Raw genomic sequence first — 20,058 nt, 5'->3', positions numbered from 1 at the left:
CACAAGGAATGAGTGAACGCAGTATCAGTGATGGCCTGCCAGGCTAGGAGGAGTAGAGTACTTTGTGCAACACTGGTACGGATTTAAAGCCCAGATGTTAAGAAATATTTTCACGTAATTTGAATTTAAATCTTGAACCTTGTACATGCTCTTATATTTAGCAAGAAATAAAAAAGTAATAATGGCAATAAAAACAACGTTCTCAAACCTTTTCTGTGCCACGGACCCTAAAATTGAAATATAACTGTCAGTGGACCCCCATTTGAAGATGTGTTGTGCCAGGGACCCCCAGAAGAGAAGATTTGTGTTAAAAACATCCAAAATTGTTCAGCATTGTTCAAAATACCAGATTGCTGGAGAAATTTCGCAATGATTTGTGGTTTGCTTGGAAGTCCTGTTCATCACCATAAGTGTGCAAGGTTTACTGAATTCTGCAGCACTCAGTTTAGTTTAATTTACACTTAAATACGTATCATGTGTGGCAAGGACCTCAGTTCCATCCTTTCTTTTCTTTTCTGGTGAAGTCAAATGATGTCTTTGTTTGTGGCTTTTCAAGTTCCCTTTTCAGCAAGTTGTGGAGACATACTGTACTGTACATACAGTACGCAAGAGGCTGCTGACAGCTCTTGATCCGCTTTCATTTACATCAGGGACGTGCTGGCCATTGGGGAAAGCGGGACAACTCCCGAACGGCCGGTTCATTCCCGGCCGGTCCAGGCCGGCCATTAGGAAAAGAAATGTCGGGCAGAAACCTTGTATCTCCAAGTTTCAAATTTGTAATTTTTTTTCGCAAAGCAAAGCCCTGCTTCATCGTACAAGGCTGTTGCACAAAAGTAGTGAAAACAGCAGATCTACAAGCACACAATGCCTCGCTCCGCAAGGCGTTGTGTGCTTGTAGATCGGCTGTTTTCACTAGTTTAAATCATTTTTAAAATGATAAATTCAAAACAAACGGTTTTGGACATACAAGGTTTCCACCCGACAACGACGAAATGAAATATAACTCATGTAATTGGCCCACTGGCTTGTCACTTTGTCACAAATCTTTGAGTAGCAGCAGTGCTATAGAGAGAGATCTCTCTCTAGCGCGCAATGAGGGCCTCTCCAACTCTTTTTCCCGGGCTGATCATAACCTTCCACCTCCTGTCCCCGGGGTCCCTCAGGTGTACGCGACGGCGCGTCCAGCGAAGCAGCGGCGATGGGCGACTGGGGCCTCATGGGGAGCGTCCTGGAGAGGGTCCAGGAGCACTCCACCACGGTGGGCAAGGTGTGGCTCACCGTGCTCTTCATCTTCCGCATCGCCGTACTGGGCACGGCCGCCGAGTCGTCGTGGGGCGACGAGCGGAGCGACTTCCTGTGCGACACGATGCAGCCCGGCTGCACCAACGTGTGCTACGACCGCGCCTTCCCCATCGCGCACATCCGCTACTGGGTGCTGCAGATCGTCTTCGTCTCCACGCCGTCGCTCATCTACATGGGCCACGCCATGCACACGGTGCGCCGCGAGGAGAAGCAGCGGCAGAGGACGGCGCAGGAGGAGAGGGAGGCGGAGCGCAGTGGCGTCAGTTCAGCAAAATCTAGGGTATGGCAAAGATGGGAGTCCTCATGGAAAATGGGCATTACATTTTGTATAACACGGTTCTATTGTGAAAATAGCAGATCTACATGGCTTTGGGCTTATGAAGCTTGTTATGGAGCATAGAGGCCCATCATATCATGTTTAAACAATCAAGACAGGAGACGAGGAATGATCGTTTTAATGACATGTAGATCGGCTATTTTCACAATGCCTGAAAAAAAAAAAAAAACGAGTTTCGTTAGTTTTTTACACAGGTTTCTACGGTTTCTTGGGCTGGATATGGCAGCCTGGAACGGTTGTTTAAGTGCAGCTAAACTTGACATATTAGTAAACGTGCCTGACCTGCAGAACCTGGGAAGTTACCATTCTGTCAAGATGGGGAGAATAAAAGTGTGGAGAATATAATTATAATACCTTGTTAAAGTGCCATTTATTAAATTTTGCATTTGTAGTTATTTTACTGTAATTTAACAACATAATAACCATCACAGATACACAAAGAGACATTCGTGGATTTATATTTAAAAGTAACTTTTATTTTCCCCCCTGGACCCAGAGTATGGCAGCTGCATACCCCTGCCATACCCAATTGACGCCCCTGGCGGCGCGGGGGGAGAGCGAGAAGGAGTACCTGCAGCAGAAGGAGAGCGGCGGCGGCGGTCAGCGGCCGGCGGACGACGCGACCGTCCGCGTGCGCCTGAAGGGGGCGCTGAAGCGGACGTACGTCCTGAGCATCCTGATCCGCACGGCGATGGAGGTGACGACTTAGGGATGGGAGCTCGAAACAAGGGTAGCCCGATAACCCGATAACAGATGTATTGAGTTCCCGGTATCAATAAGCTTTGGGCTTATGAAGCTTGTTATCGAGCATAGAGGCCCATCATATCATGTTTAAACAATCAAGACAGGAGGCGAGGAATGATCATTTTAATGATATCTAATGATAATATTTGTTACTTTTGTCAATTGTCATCTTCATAGACGGTGGTCAGACACACTCACAGTCCCAACAACTGGCCGATAAAAAAAAGATACCAGTTCTGTTCAGAATTTGTTGTCTCATGTCTTTCCAAAAATATGAGAAAACGCTCAATAGTGGGCTCGACAAAAGCCCGGGCTCAATAAGCAGGATCGATAAGGTGCTCATTATCAATAAACATTAACAACCTCCATCCCTAGGTGACGTTCATCGTGGTACAGTACCTGATCTACGGCGTGTTCCTCCCCTCGCTGTACCGCTGCAGCGACTGGCCCTGCCCCAACCCCGTCAACTGCTACATGTCGCGGCCCACCGAGAAGAACGTCTTCATCGTCTTCATGCTGGCGGTGGCCGGGGTGTCCCTGCTGCTCTCGGTGGCGGAGCTCTACCACCTGGCCTACAGGAGGGCCAGGAAAAAGCGCAAGAAGGTGCAGTAGATTAGAGGTTATCATGATTGATTATGTGTGACGTTATAGAGTAGATCATGTATTCATTGATTATATTAATATCTAGGTCTTTATGATGATACTAATACTTGATAGTTACTGTAGGAGTCGAGAGGTCTTCAGTAGGCCTCAGTAACTATTGTTTTGGTCAAGCCTATCTTGTTATGGTACGCCTCGTCCCAGAGGCCTTGAAGCCACACAGTATAACTCTAGTGTCTGACCATTCTTCTTGGCAGAACTACCTTACCACTGCCCAGAGTGTTAATAGGCTCTATGCACAGAAGCCATTTTGGCTAGAAGTTGGATGGTCTTCTCACTTCCTTCAGAGGTGTTACCAATAATACTAATAAAGGCTCTGTTCCATTCTGCTCAAACAGAGTCAGGTTGCTGATATTGTGCATGTTGGCTTACTAGAAACACTGCTACACCAGTGGGTCTCAAAGTGTGGCCCAGGGACCCTCGTGCTTCCTTGGGGGTTTCAAATGACCCCTTAAAATGTGTTACTCTGAGTGTTCAAATGGAACCAAATGCAGGCGTAAAAGGTTTGAGAACCACTGTGCAACATGAAATGGAACAGAGCCTTCATTAGTATCATTGGTAACACCTTTGAAGGAAGTGAGAAGACCATCCAACTTCTCTTCAAAATGGCTGCTGTGCATAGGGCCTATTGTACTTCTGTCCATGATATCATGTTTACATAAACTTGACCACACCACCACCTAATATAATTGTCTTGTCTCCTCATTTTCTCATGATTATTGATTGATCTGAATTCCACCACAAAGGCCATGCAGAAGAACAGGACCGTGGGGACCATGACCACGGCGTCTCACCCTTTCGACGACAGGACGGCACTCCAGCAGAACTCCGCCAACCTGGCCACCGAGCGCCACCACAGCCACGACGACCACACGGAGGACGAGGCGGACTTCGTGAAGATGAGCTACGACCACGTGCCGACGGAGGTGCCCAGCGGCGGCTGCTCCTCCTCGCCATCCTCGCTGCACTCCGAAGTCCTAAAGGACAAACGACGCTGGAGCAAGGCCAGCAGCAGCCACGCTCGTTCAGACGACCTAGTTGTGTAGAAGGTCAGGTGTGAGAAGGAGAGACTTGAACCTACTGTACTTATCCCGAAGAGAGATAAAGATCTGTCTAGGCGGAGGCAGTGGCGTCAGTTCAGAAAAAGCTAAGGTATGGCAACATGACTGGTGTCTTGCACGCGCACGAAGACACCAGTCATGTTGCCATACCTTAGCAACAGGAATGATACATTTTGTTTTAGAAGTACATTAAATTTTTCCCCGTTTCTACGGTTTCTTGGGCAGCTAAACATGGCATGTTTTAGTAAACGTGCCACAATTAACAATTATGCATTGCACCTGTGCAGCTGACCTGCGGAACTTGGTGGGAATATACCATTTTTGTCCAGATGGGGAGAATACAAGTGTGGAGAATATAATTATAATACCTTGTTGAAGTGACCACTTCGTTAAATTTCACCTTAATTTAACAACATAATAAGCAAAACAGATAGACAAAGAGACTTTCATGGGTTTATATTTAAAATAGTGCTGTTCGAGTTAACTAAATTAATCGCGATTAACTCACCGTTATGTTAATCGCGATTAATTATTTTAATCGCAATTAATCGCATATTTATATATTATAGCCATTTGGCCTTTGGACACTGTTTCTCAACATTATTATCTCTCAACTATTATTTGGGGAGGTCTCCAGATGATTAGCTTAATGTGCAATATTGTTTTCTCATTCAACAGTAAACAATCCAACATACATATACAGGGTATCTGCACATTTATAAAGTGACAATTTAATTATTTTATTAATATCTCTGTCTCACAAGTAATTAACTAAAATGGTCAAACATTGGCTACAATATTGGCTATTTTGGCTACAAGGTCCATCCCTCTTGATATAAAATATAATTAAAGCATAAAGGTGGACACAACAGTAATCAGATTAAGTAAATTAAGCAGATCCTTATACCCATCAGTCTGTTTAATGCAATACCATTATGATTTATTTGGGTTTTTAATTGATTTTGAATAAAGGATTAACATACTTTCGCATAAAGCCAGCATATTTTTCCACTCCCAAGTTAATAGGGCCACAAAAGACTTGAAAGATATCCCTCTAAGTTACATTGTGAACTGATAAAAGCTGATGACTTATTTGCGATTAATCGCGCGATTAACTAGCTAAATCATGACTGTGATTAATCGCGATTAAAATATTTAATCGTTGAACAGCACTAATTTAAAAGTAACTTTTATTTTCCCCCCTGGACCCAGGGTATGGCAGCTGCGTATCCCTGCCATACCCAATTGACGCCCCTGGGCGGAGGATTAACACTAGTTGCAACTGATGATTTCGTAAAGAAAAACTAGGGCGAGTTCTGAAAGTTCATTCTGAGTGTAGGGATCAGTCAGAACAGGCTAACTATGCAAATGTGGGCACTATGCAAGATTAGTGTGTCATGGAACACAGAACGAGGAGAGTATAAAATGTCCTGAAGTGAAACAAACTAGGCTAGGGTCTGAGAGAACCCTAAAAACATGAGGTCTGTGGCTATATATGTTTTATGGACAAAACTACTATACTCAAGCTTGAATAAAATACATGTGTTATTTTCCAGTGTTCAATAAAGGTTTGAAGAGGAATTTTATGTAATAAGAATTAATGTAAATGTAATACTGATATGTATTTAATATTAAAAGTTATTTTTCAATATTAAGAAACTATTTATTTTTTGGGAATGTCATTTTCCAGTGTTCAGTAAAGGTTTGAAGAGGAATTCACAATCATCATAATATTAATTATAAAAGAGAAGAATGAACACGCTGTCTCTAAAAACAAATGGTGTTGCCGTGTTGCGTGGCGAGGCGAAAACAGCCGATCTACAAGCCCACAAAGCGTTGCGCATGCGATGCGTTGTGAGCTGGTAGCTCTGCTGTTTTCGGCCATATTGTGTGACGTCATTCGCAAGCGCAGGACCCACGCGCCGAAATGGAGCCAGAGTGGAAATGGTACGCACACCCTCTGTAAAAGAAAATGGCAGCCTCCATAGAGAGGGCCAGGAATAACGTGAATAGTGTAGTGTATATTAAGTGATGGGCCCCAAACCTTTACCCCCTATAAAAGAAATTGCTCAATGCTGACAGGCGGTCAGCAGGTGGATTCATGACTGTATGTATATAGACAATATTTTATAAAACTATAGCCTATACCAAATTTCAGACCCCACCTCAGGGGCAGCCGGACTAGTCAGTCTTATGAAGAGAAGGCTTTCGCACACCGGTTCCTCTCTAGCAGGTAACAAAACATTAGGAGGATATCGGACGAGTAGACAGATTGACCCGCACACTGCCGCTTGTCCGTTTCAGAGAGTTTATTGTCTCACCAGCCGAAGGCATGGGGGAGAGTATGTTTTCGCCTCCATCCGTCCGTGCGTCCGTGCGTGTCTATCAAGTTTGTTACCAGCTAATCTCCGGCGCCGTTGGCCCGGTTGCTGCCAAAATGAGCACACAGACTCCCTGGATGCCAATTCAGAACCTCTGCCCCACATTTTTTCAAATGGCCCTGTTCTAGCGCCACCAGGAGGACAACTTATGTAAAACACATTCTTTGCTATTACTCCATCAGATTTTCTCCAACAATCATGCAAATCAGTACTCAGTATCTCTATAGTCATATGATCAAGTCCGATCCGTCTGATATTTCATATTCCATCCTAATTGGCTAATATTATATTGGCTTCCAAAGTTTGCAGGATTGCTCCATTTTTGAACAAAATGCCTCAAATCATCAATGCAGCTTGCGATTAATTTGCCACACATATTCCCACTACATCAAGGAACAAATGCTACCCTTTTCACATTGGCCTGTTATAGCGCCACCAGCAGGTAGACTTTAGCAAAACACATTTTTGGAACACAATGCCTCAAATCATGCATGCAGCGTCCGACTGCCATGAAAAGGTCAAAGATTGTCAAAGAACACATGCCACCCTTTTTACATTGGCCTATTATAGCACCACCACCAGGACACCTGGCCTGGTGGAGACCTGTGCTCGGAAGAGCACTGCTTCTAGTTGTTTATCTAACCGAAAGCTCATGAATAAAACATCAACCGTTGTTATTTATGTTTTCTTTGTCTCCGTGTTTGTTTGTATTATTTCAATCGTTCACAAATGTAGTGGCTGTAATGTGATTGTCATTGTAATATACGGGACAATGAGGCTGCCAGACAGTAGTGAGACTGAGGGAGGACACCAACGCTGTTGTTGCTCCCACTCAATAAGATATCTGTGATTCATTCATCAATCTGGTGGATTATGGGTAGTTGGGGGGTGGACACTGCATCATGCAAGCTCAAATCTGCTACTTTTGATGCTTTTGACTTTTGAGTGATGCCGTAATACAGGGTTCCCCAATAGGCGGCCCGCGGGCCATTTGCGGCCCGCGGGGGGCTACTGTCTGGCCCACACCAACCCCAGTAATAATGGTGGTATAAGAGCAGCAACAACAATAACTAGTATATCGTCGTCGTCGGGTGGAAATCGCGTATCTCCAAATTTGTACGTTCTTTCGCAAATCATACAAGGCCGTCGCACAAAAGTAGTGAAAACAGCAGATCTACAAGCACACAACGCCTCGCGGTGCGAGGCGTTGTGTGCTTGTACATCAGCTGTTTTCACTAGTTTAAATATTTTTTAAAAAATTACAAAATTCCAAAACAAACGGTCTTGGACATACACGATGTTCACCCGACAACGACGATATCTGAACTGTCGCTGGAGTAGCGGGAACGCCACCGTCACCCCCTGCAATGTTGTGGCCCTTGGCTTGGTACCCTAGACATTATTCGGCGCTTGGGGGAAACTAATTGGGGAACCATGCCGTAGTATGATCAAGTAGGGTAGTGGTTCTCAACCTTTCCAGGCCGTGACCCCCAAAATAATCACATAAACACATTGTGAATACTTGAGTATTTTTAAAAGCAAGTACCCCAGTACTTTAACTCAAGTAGAACATTTGACAGAGAACTCTCACTTGTAGTTGAGTAATATTTGACCAGATACTGTGACTCGTTCCTTCCCACAAGGAATGAGTGAACGCAGTATCAGTGATGGCCTGCCAGGCTAGGAGGAGTTGAGTACTTTGTGCAACACTGGTACGGATTTAAAGCCCAGATGTTAAGAAATATTTTCACGTAATTTGAATTTAAATCTTGAACCTTGTACATGCTCTTATATTTAGCAAGAAATAAAAAAGTAATAATGGCAATAAAAACAACGTTCTCAAACCTTTTCTGTGCCACGGACCCTAAAATTGAAATATAACTGTCAGTGGACCCCCATTTGAAGATGTGTTGTGCCAGGGACCCCCAGAAGAGAAGATTTGTGTTAAAAACATCCAAAATTGTTCAGCATTGTTCAAAATACCAGATTGCTGGAGAAATTTCGCAATGATTTGTGGTTTGCTTGGAAGTCCTGTTCATCACCATAAGTGTGCAAGGTTTACTGAATTCTGCAGCACTCAGTTTAGTTTAATTTACACTTAAATACGTATCATGTGTGGCAAGGACCTCAGTTCCATCCTTTCTTTTCTTTTCTGGTGAAGTCAAATGATGTCTTTGTTTGTGGCTTTTCAAGTTCCCTTTTCAGCAAGTTGTGGAGACATACTGTACTGTACATACAGTACGCAAGAGGCTGCTGACAGCTCTTGATCCGCTTTCATTTACATCAGGGACGTGCTGGCCATTGGGGAAAGCGGGACAACTCCCGAACGGCCGGTTCATTCCCGGCCGGTCCAGGCCGGCCATTAGGAAAAGAAATGTCGGGCAGAAACCTTGTATCTCCAAGTTTCAAAGTTGTAAATTTTTTCGCAAAGCAAAGCCCTGCTTCATCATACAAGGCCGTCACACAAAAGTAGTGAAAACAGCAGATCGGCTGTTTTCACTATAGTTTAAATCATTTTTAAAATGATAAATACAAAACAAACGGTTTTAGACATACAAGGTTTTCACCCCGACAACGACGAAATATAACTCATGTAATTGGCCCACTGGCTTGTCACTTTGTCACAAATCTTTCAGTAGCAGCAGCTCTTTTTCCCAGGCTGAATCAGGGGCCCAGCACGTCCCTGATTTACATTACACTTATACGTACAGTAGGAGACTTCACTTCTTTCTTTCTTTTCTTCTTCTGGTGAAGTCTTGTGAAATGATTTGTGGTTTTGTCACAACATGTCTTTCCATGTATCTTGGCAAGCAGGCAGGTTCGGCAATCTTGATCATGTAATATACTCGCTTAGTCTTCCATGGAATCATGCATGAACCCAGTGGCCTCAGTTCAGAAAAAGCTAAGGTATGGCAACATGTCTGGTGTGACACCAGTCATGTTGCCATACCTTAGCAACAGGCATGATACATTTATTTTAAGATGTACATTTTATTTTTTCCCCCGTTTCTACGGTTTCTTGGGCTGGATATGGCAGCCTGGAATGGTTGTTCAAGTGCAGCTAAACTTGGCAGGTTAGTAAATAAAACGTGCCACAATTAACAATAATTCATTGCACCTGTGCAGCTGACCTGCGGAACCTGGGAATATACCATGTTGTCAAGATGGGGAGAATACGAGGGTGGAGAATATAATTATAATACCTTGTTAAAGTGACCATTTTGTTACATTTTGCATTCGTAGTTCATTTTTACTGTAATTTAACAACAGCATAGATAGACAAAGAGACAATCATGGTTTTATATTTAAAAGTAACTTTTATTTCCCCCCTTGGACCCAGGGTATGGCAGCTGCACATACCCCTGCCATACCCAATTGACACCCCTGCATGAACCCATGCAGTGTCTCCTCTCTGCATTGCTTTAGTCTCAGGACATGGTCCATTGCCCCAACAAACAGGATGGGGGTCAGGGTGTCATCATCCTATTGAACACCCGACAGAACCTTAGCTCGAGTCCAATAGCTTGTCACGAGTGCCGCGCTGCGAGCTTGTAGATCTGCTATTTTTGGAAAAAGTCGTGAAAATGTGTGCAAATCTTTGAATATACTTATGTATTTTCAAAGCGAACGTTTGTAACTCAAATTTTGCTTCTGGGTGGTCCCTGGAACTAAATATTTTGAGATGGGGGTCCGTGGCCAAATAAATATCATTTTGGGGGTCCTTCACATGAAAAGGTTTGAGCACCACTGACATAGTAGTCTCTCAAGAACAGACTAACTGAGCTCCAGTTAAAGGGATATTCCACTTTCTAAAAAACTTTTTGTCATATTATGGTCTAATCAGGCTTGTATGAACACCCTGAACAGTTTTTAATTTTCTTCATTCAGTATTTAGATATTCGATGTAAATGTTATCTGGCCCTCCAGGCTCAGGGCCTCTCCCCACACACACTCATTGTAACTTCAAACTCCATTTTAACCATGATAGATTCATTAAAAACACCCATTATTTTTTCTGGTGACTCATACTACCCTCCTAATACGTGAGCAGACCGTGTTTTTTCCATAACGTTTTTCATTTATTTTTATATATTTTTATTGTATTTCATTTTTTCCATGAACTTCCAAAGTTTGCAGGATTGCTCCATTTTTGAACAAAATGCCTCAAATCATCAATGCAGCTTGCGATTAATTTGCCACACATATTCCCACTACATCAAGGAACAAATGCTACCCTTTTCACATTGGCCTGTTATAGCGCCACCAGCAGGTAGACTTTAGCAAAACACATTTTTGGAACACAATGCCTCAAATCATGCATGCAGCGTCCGACTGCCATGAAAAGGTCAAAGATTGTCAAAGAACACATGCCACCCTTTTTACATTGGCCTATTATAGCACCACCACCAGGACACCTGGCCTGGTGGAGACCTGTGCTCGGAAGAGCACTGCTTCTAGTTGTTTATCTAACCGAAAGCTCGTGAATATAACCTCAACCGTTGTTATTTATGTTTTCTTTGTCTCCGTGTTTGTTTGTATTATTTCAATCGTTCACAAAATGTAGTGGCTGTAATGTGATTGTCATTGTAATATACGGACGGGACAATGAGGCTGCCAGACAGTAGTGAGACTGAGGGAGGACACCAACGCTGTTGTTGCTCCCACTCAATAAGATATCTGTGATTCATTCATCAATCTGGTGGATTATGGGTAGTTGGGGGGTGGACACTGCATCATGCAAGCTCAAATCTGCTACTTTTGATGCTTTTGACTTTTGAGTGATGCCGTAATACAGGGTTCCCCAATAGGCGGCCCGCGGGCCATTTGCGGCCCGCGGGGGGCTACTGTCTGGCCCACACCAACCCCAGTAATAATGGTGGTATAAGAGCAGCAACAGCACTAGTATATCGTCGTTGTTGGGTGGAAATCTCGTATCTCCAAATGTGTACGTTCTTTCGCAAATCATACAAGGCCGTCGCACAAAAGTAGTGAAAACAGCAGATCTACAAGCACACAACGCCTCGCGGTGCGAGGCGTTGTGTGCTTGTACATCAGCTGTTTTCACTAGTTTAAATATTTTTTTTTAAATTACAAAATTCCAAAACAAACGGTCTTGGACATACACGATGTTCACCCGACAACGACGATATCTGAACTGTCGCTGGAGTAGCGGGAACGCCACCGTCACCCCCTGCAATGTTGTGGCCCTTGGCTTGGTACCCTAGACATTATTCGGCGCCAGGGACGTGCTGGCCATTGGGAAAAGCGGGACAACTCCCGAACGGCCGGTTCATTATCGGTCGGTCCAGGCCGGGCCATTAGGAAAAAATCAAACCTCGTTCGAAGTGGAGCTGTGAATTTGAGCAGTTCCAGATCTATGCTTTTGATTCTATGTGTTTTAGATCTATGAATTCTAAGTGTTCTATATATAAATTCTATGTGTTCTAGATCTATAAATTATGTGTGTGTGTGTGTGTGTGTGTGTGTGTGTGTGTGTGTGTGTGTGTGTGTGTGTGTGTGTGTGTGTGTGTGTGTGTGTGTGTGTGTGTGTGTGTGAACTGTAAACTGTTCCTATGAGTGAGTGGTGAGTGTGCCTGGCCTGCACAAAACAGCGCCCCTCCTTTAACTAGTGTGTTGTGTGTGGCCACTCAAGGTATTGCCAGACTACGGACACGGCCAGCCAGCCAGCCACCCAGCCAGCCACCCAGCCACCCACCCACATACCCACGGACATACCTGTTTATTGGGAGCTTGTGTTCCACAGCTCCAAAAATGAAACTGTTTGCACAAAAGTAAAAATTTTACTGTTTGCACAAAAAGTAGTGAAAACAGCAGATCTACAAGCACACAACGCCTCGCACCGCTAGGCGCTGTGTGCTTGTAGATCGGCTGTTTTGACTAGTTTAAATAAAAAAAAAATTTTGGACATACACAGTGGCGAAACTAGCCCCCGGTGTGCCCCGATGCGAGATTTTCACCAAGTGCCCCACAACAACAACAACAACAACAACAACAACAACCACCTTTTTTCTACAGCGCAAATGCGGACACCAGGCTCCAACAGAAGACATCTACACACTCGCCATCTAATTCATGACAATATGTAGCCCAACCAAGTAGTGTCTCACTGTCTCCATCTCTCTCTGGTGCTAATGAACTCTTCCCTATGGCACTCCAACACAACAACTCTGACATTAGTCTTCACACTACAAACATCACCACGCCGTTTTTCCAAAACAGCATTATAAATATCATCCATTAAGACAACTAGGCCTACATTAATGACAGCACACAGTTTAATTGACAGTGATGCATCACTGCAAACCAGCATTATTTATATTAATTACTTAACTCACCTGCTAAAGTAAGGTGGATGACAACAACAAGACCAGTTGGGCACGTTTTGTTCCATATTCCACAGTGTCTTGGTTTTAGAGAGCATGGCAAATATTAACTGTTCCCCAAAGTCGTGTGTTGAAACTTTATATTCCATAATGCCCGAGAGTCTTGTTTTTACTTCATAAGTTCAGAACGTCTCTTCAGCCTGTGTTCCGTCAGCAGCACTAAGGGGCCCTGTCATAGCTTCCTGTCATACCAGTGGACATTTCAAAACAAGAGTCATTGTATTGGATATTTGTAAAGTGATCATTCAACACATGTTTTATTTTGAAATGGTAGCAGCCTACTACAGGAAATAGATGCAACAGATCAGGACAGAAGCGGCTCCGTCTGTATACATTGTTATTATTAGATTATTTATTTTTTCTCCTCCACCTGCGTGTGCCCCTGGACGTCACAGGCCCTAATGCGCATGCGTCGGCTGCGTCAGCGGTAGTTACGCCCCTGAATACATGTGCATATCATATGGAAACTAGAAAATATTGTTCCTTCGAAACAATTGTGGGCTCGCTTCAAGCCAGAAAACAATGTCTATAAAAGTACAAAATGTCAAGATCGCAGGCAGTGCTCTCTTTGACGTTACTGAAATTAGCTGCATGCATGATTTGAGGCATTTTGTTCCAAAAATGTGTTATGCAAAAGTTGACCCGCTGGTGGCGCTATAACAGGCCAATGTGAGAAGGGAGGCATCTGTTCCTTGACCTAGTGGGAATGTGCTTGCAAGATTTCACGCATATCGCAGGCTGTATTCATGAATTAATTAAAAAATAAAGTGTGCATGCGTGTGTGCGTGCGTGAATGAATGAATAAATAATAAAGTGTGCGTGCGTGCGTGCGTGCACGTGCGTTCGCACGCACGCACGCACGCACGCACGCACGCACGCACGCACGCACGCACGCACGCACACGTGTGTGCACGTGCACTTTATTTATTTATTCATTCATTGAATGAATGCGTTCGTGGAACGAATGCTCACTACGGTCATCTGTATTTTTTAAGCCCTGGGAAACCCACCTTAACGCCCTCATTAGCATAATGTCTGCAAGCATAATGTATGCGCAACACGCCCACACGCATTTCCAAACCATGCACCAGCCCCAATTTTCATACGTCGACTAAGCTCCTCCCCTTCATTTACATACGGTCGTCTGCATTTTTTACGCGCTGGGAAACGCCACTTAACAGCCTCATTAGCATAATTTATGCGAACCACACCCACACACATTTCCAAACCATGCACCGCCCCCAATTTTCATAAGTCGACTAAGCTCCTCCCCTTCATTTACATACGGTCGTCTGCATTTTTTACGCGCTGGGAAACCCACCTTAACGCCCTCATTAGCATAATGTATGCGAGCATAATGTATGCGAACCATACCCAAACGCATTTCCAAACCATGCCCCGCCCCCAATTTGCATACGTCGACTAAGCTCCTCCCCTTCATTTACATACGGTCATCTAAATTTTTTACGCGCTGGGAAACCTACCTTAACACCCTCATTAGCATAATGTATGCGAGCATAATGTCTGCAAACCACGCCCACACGCATTTCCAAACCATGCCCCGCCCCCAATTTGCATACGTCGCCTATGCTCCTCCCCTTCATTTACATACGGTCGTCTGCATATTTTACGCGCTGGGAAACGCCACTTAACAGCCTCATTAGCATAATTTATGCGAACCACACCCACACACATTTCCAAACCATGCACCGCCCCCAATTTTCATACGTCGACTAAGCTCCTCCCCTTCATTTACATACGGTCGTCTGCATTTTTTACGCGCTGGGAAACCCACCTTAACGCCCTCATTAGCATAATGTATGCGAGCATAATGTCTGCAAACCACGCCCACACGCATTTCCAAACCATGCCCCGCCCCCAATTTGCATACGTCGCCTATGCTCCTCCCCTTCATTTACATACGGTCGTCTGCATATTTTACGCGCTGGGAAACGCCACTTAACAGCCTCATTAGCATAATTTATGCGAACCACACCCACACACATTTCCAAACCATGCACCGCCCCCAATTTTCATAAGTCGACTAAGCTCCTCCCCTTCATTTACATACGGTCGTCTGCATTTTTTACGCGCTGGGAAACCCACCTTAACGCCCTCATTAGCATAATGTATGCGAGCATAATGTATGCGAACCATACCCAAACGCATTTCCAAACCATGCCCCGCCCCCAATTTGCATACGTCGACTAAGCTCCTCCCCTTCATTTACATACGGTCGTCTAAATTTTTTACGCACTGGGAAACGCCACTTAACAGCCTCATTTACATAATTAATGCAGACCACACCCCGACCTCATTTACATAATTAATGCAGCCTCATTTACATAATAATCAGGCTCGCCGCCCCGCACGCGATGACACCCTCGGGGACCCCCGCTATTTAATTATGTATTTATTTAGAAGGAAGGAAGGAAGGAAGGAAGGAAGGAAGGAAGGAAGGAAGGAAGGAAGAAAGAAAGAAAGAAAGAAAGAAAGAAAGAAAGAAAGAAAGAAAGAAAGAAAGAAAGAAAGAAAGAAAGAAAGAAAGAAAGAAAGAAAGAAAGAAAGAAAGAAAGAAAGAAAGAAAGAAAATTAATTTGCCTAAATTTACGGGGTTCTTAACGAGGAGGCAGTTAATTAATTAATTAATTAATTAATTAATTGAGGCGCACACGCACGCACGCACCACGCCCACACGCATTTCCAAACCATGCCCCGCCCCCCCATTTGCATAAGTCGGCTTAATTTACATAATTAATGCGTGCGACGCCCACAAAACTCATTACGTTAGGCCCACTCGTTAAGTCAGAGTCCTCCCTCTTGTTGAAACCACGCCCACTCGTTAATAGCAGATCTACAAGCTCACAACGCGTCTTGATGCGACGCGTTGTGAGCTTGTAGTTGAAACCACGCCCACTCATTAAGTTCGACTCCACCCCTTGTATTTGCGTGTAATTACCCCGTCAGCGCGGTGACGAGAACGCTTGTCATGCGGCCTCATTTACAGGAAGGAAGGAAGGAAGGAAGGAAGGAAGGAAGGAAGAAAGAAAGAATTTGCCTAAATGTGTGGGGTTCTTAACGAGGAGGCAGTAATTACGCACGCACGCACGCATGCATGCATGCACGCACACACACACACACACACACACACACACACACACACACACACACACACATACTTTCTTTGTTTATTTATTTATTTATTCATGTGTTCGTTCATTCATTATATATTTATTTATTTATTTAAATACTCTGTTGCTAGTATCCACAACTTTCCAACATCCCATAATGCATTGCGCAGAAGTTGGATGGAGCTTCCGTGAGCTTGTATGTGGTATTTAATACCAGTAACACGAGAAGCCAGAAAGCGAGTTTGGAGACGGTAGCACGCTGCAAACCGGAGTTATGGCTCTTTAAAGCCCAGCCGATCGATAGGCAGACGCCTGGGGGGGGCGGAGTCCAGGGGCGGAAATAAATAAATAATTAATTACATAAATAATCAGTCTCGGAAACAGTCAGGAAATAAATAAATAAATAAATAATCAGTCTCGGAAACATAGTCGGGAAATAAATAAATAAATAATCAGTCTCGGAAACATAGTCGGGAAATAAATAATTAAACCAGTAAGACTCCCTAATATATACTGACTGCGTGATTTTAGGGCAAAATCTGTAGGAGTAGTGTCCAAAAATGGGTTTAAAAAAATCGGCCTGAAGGTGGCGCTACATGGGACAGATCCATGTTGATGACATGAGCGTAGAGCAAGTGTGTACCGATTTGTGTGATTTTAGGGCAAGATTTGTAGGAGCAGTGTCCAGAATGAGTTTTGGCCTCATGGTGGCGCTAGAAGAGGAGGGCCATGTGAGAATCGTAGTTTGGCAGGCAAGGACTGTGTGTGCCAAATTTGGCACGGATCGGGAAAGCGGTTGCAGAGATATGAGCAGGGCAAAAGTGTGACGGACAGACAGACAGCCGGTCGAGGTTTCGATAGTAACTGCGACCCGACGGTCGCAATTTATCAGTCAGTGGCGGCGCAGTTGGGCCTGGTGTGGAGACAGGGAAATAATTCATTCAATAAATAAAGCTCCTTTTAGTTGAGCTTGTACCAGTGAACTGTACTGTCATGAAACTTGTCGTAAAGTCTTCAATCAATCACTCGATAAAGGGGTCAATACAAACCCACATTTACCCAAAACAGCTGATCCACAAGCCCACATGCAGCCTTGTAGATCGGCTGTTTTTATTGTTTTATTTTTTAAATTGTTTCCCCCTGACTTAGTCTTTTCTAGGATCACCTTTTAGTTGACCTTGTACCAGTGAACTGTACTGGCAATAACACTGTACCTATGACAGTCCTATATCAATAATTCGTTCATTCATGAATGACTTCCCTGTGGAAATAAGCCAAAAACATTACTGGGATCTCCTTTTAGTTGAGCTTGTACCAAATCATGTTTATTACGTATCTATCTATCTTCCTATCAATTGGTCACATGCATTCACATTGCACTGAACGCACGCAAGCACGCACGCACGCACGCCCGCTCAGCAGCTGGCTTTTTTTCTTTTTTTTTTTTTTTCACAGAGCTCCAGACTCAGACACCGAGGTCTCGGAGGGCACCCAAGCCGGACTGCGTGCTCTGGCAGCGGCCGCGAAGCGGCCACGGCCGCCCCAACCCACTGGAGCTAGGTAGAGTCTGGTGAAATAAAACCAATCAGTAGGTCCCCATCAACAGATGTCGCTGTAGCCAAGGAATTCACACCCAGCCTGCTCACCTGACCAGGAAGTCCAACCAGTCTGTGTTGGAGAAACAACTAACTGCTGCTGCTGCCTCAAGGTAGGAATCACAGTATGTGTGTTCACTAACACTAATCATTGCTATAGAGTGCTTGTTCAGTAACAGTGTTAAACGGCTCTATATTGTGACAGGAATCCTTCCCACCGAGTGTTTGTTCACTAACAGTGTTACAGTGTGATATGAAAGAATCCACATGAGGGCAGTGTTTCCATTCTCAACTCACTGAGTTGAACAGAGGGCGGAACCCAATGCAATAACAAGTCCTATTATTTAGAAAGGAGTCACGTCAATGTCAGCATTTTTTTCTCTCTCTCTTTTTGGCAACATTTTCTAAATCATTTTTTTAAATCATTTCACAATGTAAAAACAAAAATCATTTTGAGAAAAATGTAATGACCTATACACAGTATCTATAGGCTGTGTCTGTGTATATTCTGAGTGTAGATGTTGTTGTACTTTAACCACTTAAGCCCTGTGTCAGGGGTTCCCAAACTTTTTTGTCTCAGGGCACCCCATGAATATTTTTTTAATCCGAGGCACCCCTACATTATAATTTTCACTCCCAGCACCTTATATTTATAGCATATAGTCGTTGTCGGGTGGAAATCTTGTATGTCCAAAACCGTTTTGTATTTATCATCTATAAAATGTACCTCCGAGGCATTGTGTGCTTGTAGATCGGCTGTTTTCACTAGTTTAAATCATTTTAAAAATGATAAATACAAAACAAACGGTTTTGGACATGCATGGTTTCCACCCGAAAACAACGAAATATAACTCATGTAATTGGCCCACTGGCTTGTCACTTGTCATGATCTGAAATGGCAAATCTTTGAGTAGCAGCAGCGCTATGGAGAGCGATCTCTCTCTATAGCGCGCAATGAGGGCCTCTACAACTCTTTTTCCCGGGCTGAATCAGGGGCCCAGCACGTCCCTGTTCGGCGCTTGGGGGAAACTAATTGGGGAACCATGCCGTAGTATGATCAAGTAGGGTAGTGGTTCTCAACCTTTCCAGGCCGTGACCCCCAAAATAATCACATAAACACATTGTGAATACTTGAGTATTTTTAAAAGCAAGTACCCCAGTACTTTAACTCAAGTAGAACATTTGACAGAGAACTCTCACTTGTAGTTGAGTAATATTTGACCAGATACTGTGACTCGTTCCTTCCCACAAGGAATGAGTGAACGCAGTATCAGTGATGGCCTGCCAGGCTAGGAGGAGTTGAGTACTTTGTGCAACACTGGTACGGATTTAAAGCCCAGATGTTAAGAAATATTTTCACGTAATTTGAATTTAAATCTTGAACCTTGTACATGCTCTTATATTTAGCAAGAAATAAAAAAGTAATAATGGCAATAAAAACAACGTTCTCAAACCTTTTCTGTGCCACGGACCCTAAAATTGAAATATAACTGTCAGTGGACCCCCATTTGAAGATGTGTTGTGCCAGGGACCCCCAGAAGAGAAGATTTGTGTTAAAAACATCCAAAATTGTTCAGCATTGTTCAAAATACCAGATTGCTGGAGAAATTTCGCAATGATTTGTGGTTTGCTTGGAAGTCCTGTTCATCACCATAAGTGTGCAAGGTTTACTGAATTCTGCAGCACTCAGTTTAGTTTAATTTACACTTAAATACGTATCATGTGTGGCAAGGACCTCAGTTCCATCCTTTCTTTTCTTTTCTGGTGAAGTCAAATGATGTCTTTGTTTGTGGCTTTTCAAGTTCCCTTTTCAGCAAGTTGTGGAGACATACTGTACTGTACATACAGTACGCAAGAGGCTGCTGACAGCTCTTGATCCGCTTTCATTTACATCAGGGACGTGCTGGCCATTGGGGAAAGCGGGACAACTCCCGAACGGCCGGTTCATTCCCGGCCGGTCCAGGCCGGCCATTAGGAAAAGAAATGTCGGGCAGAAACCTTGTATCTCCAAGTTTCAAATTTGTAATTTTTTTTCGCAAAGCAAAGCCCTGCTTCATCGTACAAGGCTGTTGCACAAAAGTAGTGAAAACAGCAGATCTACAAGCACACAATGCCTCGCTCCGCAAGGCGTTGTGTGCTTGTAGATCGGCTGTTTTCACTAGTTTAAATCATTTTTAAAATGATAAATTCAAAACAAACGGTTTTGGACATACAAGGTTTCCACCTGACAACGACGAAATGAAATATAACTCATGTAATTGGCGCACTGGCTTGTCACTTTGTCACAAATCTTTGAGTAGCAGCAGTGCTATAGAGAGAGATCTCTCTCTAGCGCGCAATGAGGGCCTCTCCAACTCTTTTTCCCGGGCTGATCATAACCTTCCACCTCCTGTCCCCGGGGTCCCTCAGGTGTACGCGACGGCGCGTCCAGCGAAGCAGCGCG

At 43.9% G+C, this 20,058-nt stretch overlaps 1 protein-coding gene across 1 annotated transcript; it reads left to right on the top strand.

Moving 5' to 3' along the window:
* Positions 1-1,198: 1,198 nt before the first annotated feature.
* LOC308299111 (gap junction alpha-5 protein-like) lies at positions 1,199-4,089 on the top strand (the record flags this gene model as incomplete). The annotated part of the gene is made up of 4 exons (XM_080742835.1): positions 1,199-1,582; positions 2,196-2,336; positions 2,759-2,986; positions 3,790-4,089. The coding sequence occupies 4 exons, from the start codon at positions 1,199-1,201 to the stop codon at positions 4,087-4,089; spliced, it is 1,053 nt and encodes a 350-aa protein (XP_080598961.1).
* Between the last annotated feature and the right edge of the window lie 15,969 nt (positions 4,090-20,058).

This window comes from Nannobrachium achirus, assembly GCF_963921795.1.
Source record: "Nannobrachium achirus genome assembly, chromosome: 15".
NCBI lineage: Eukaryota > Metazoa > Chordata > Actinopteri > Myctophiformes > Myctophidae > Nannobrachium > Nannobrachium achirus.
This window is presented reverse-complemented; position numbering and strand designations above follow the sequence as displayed.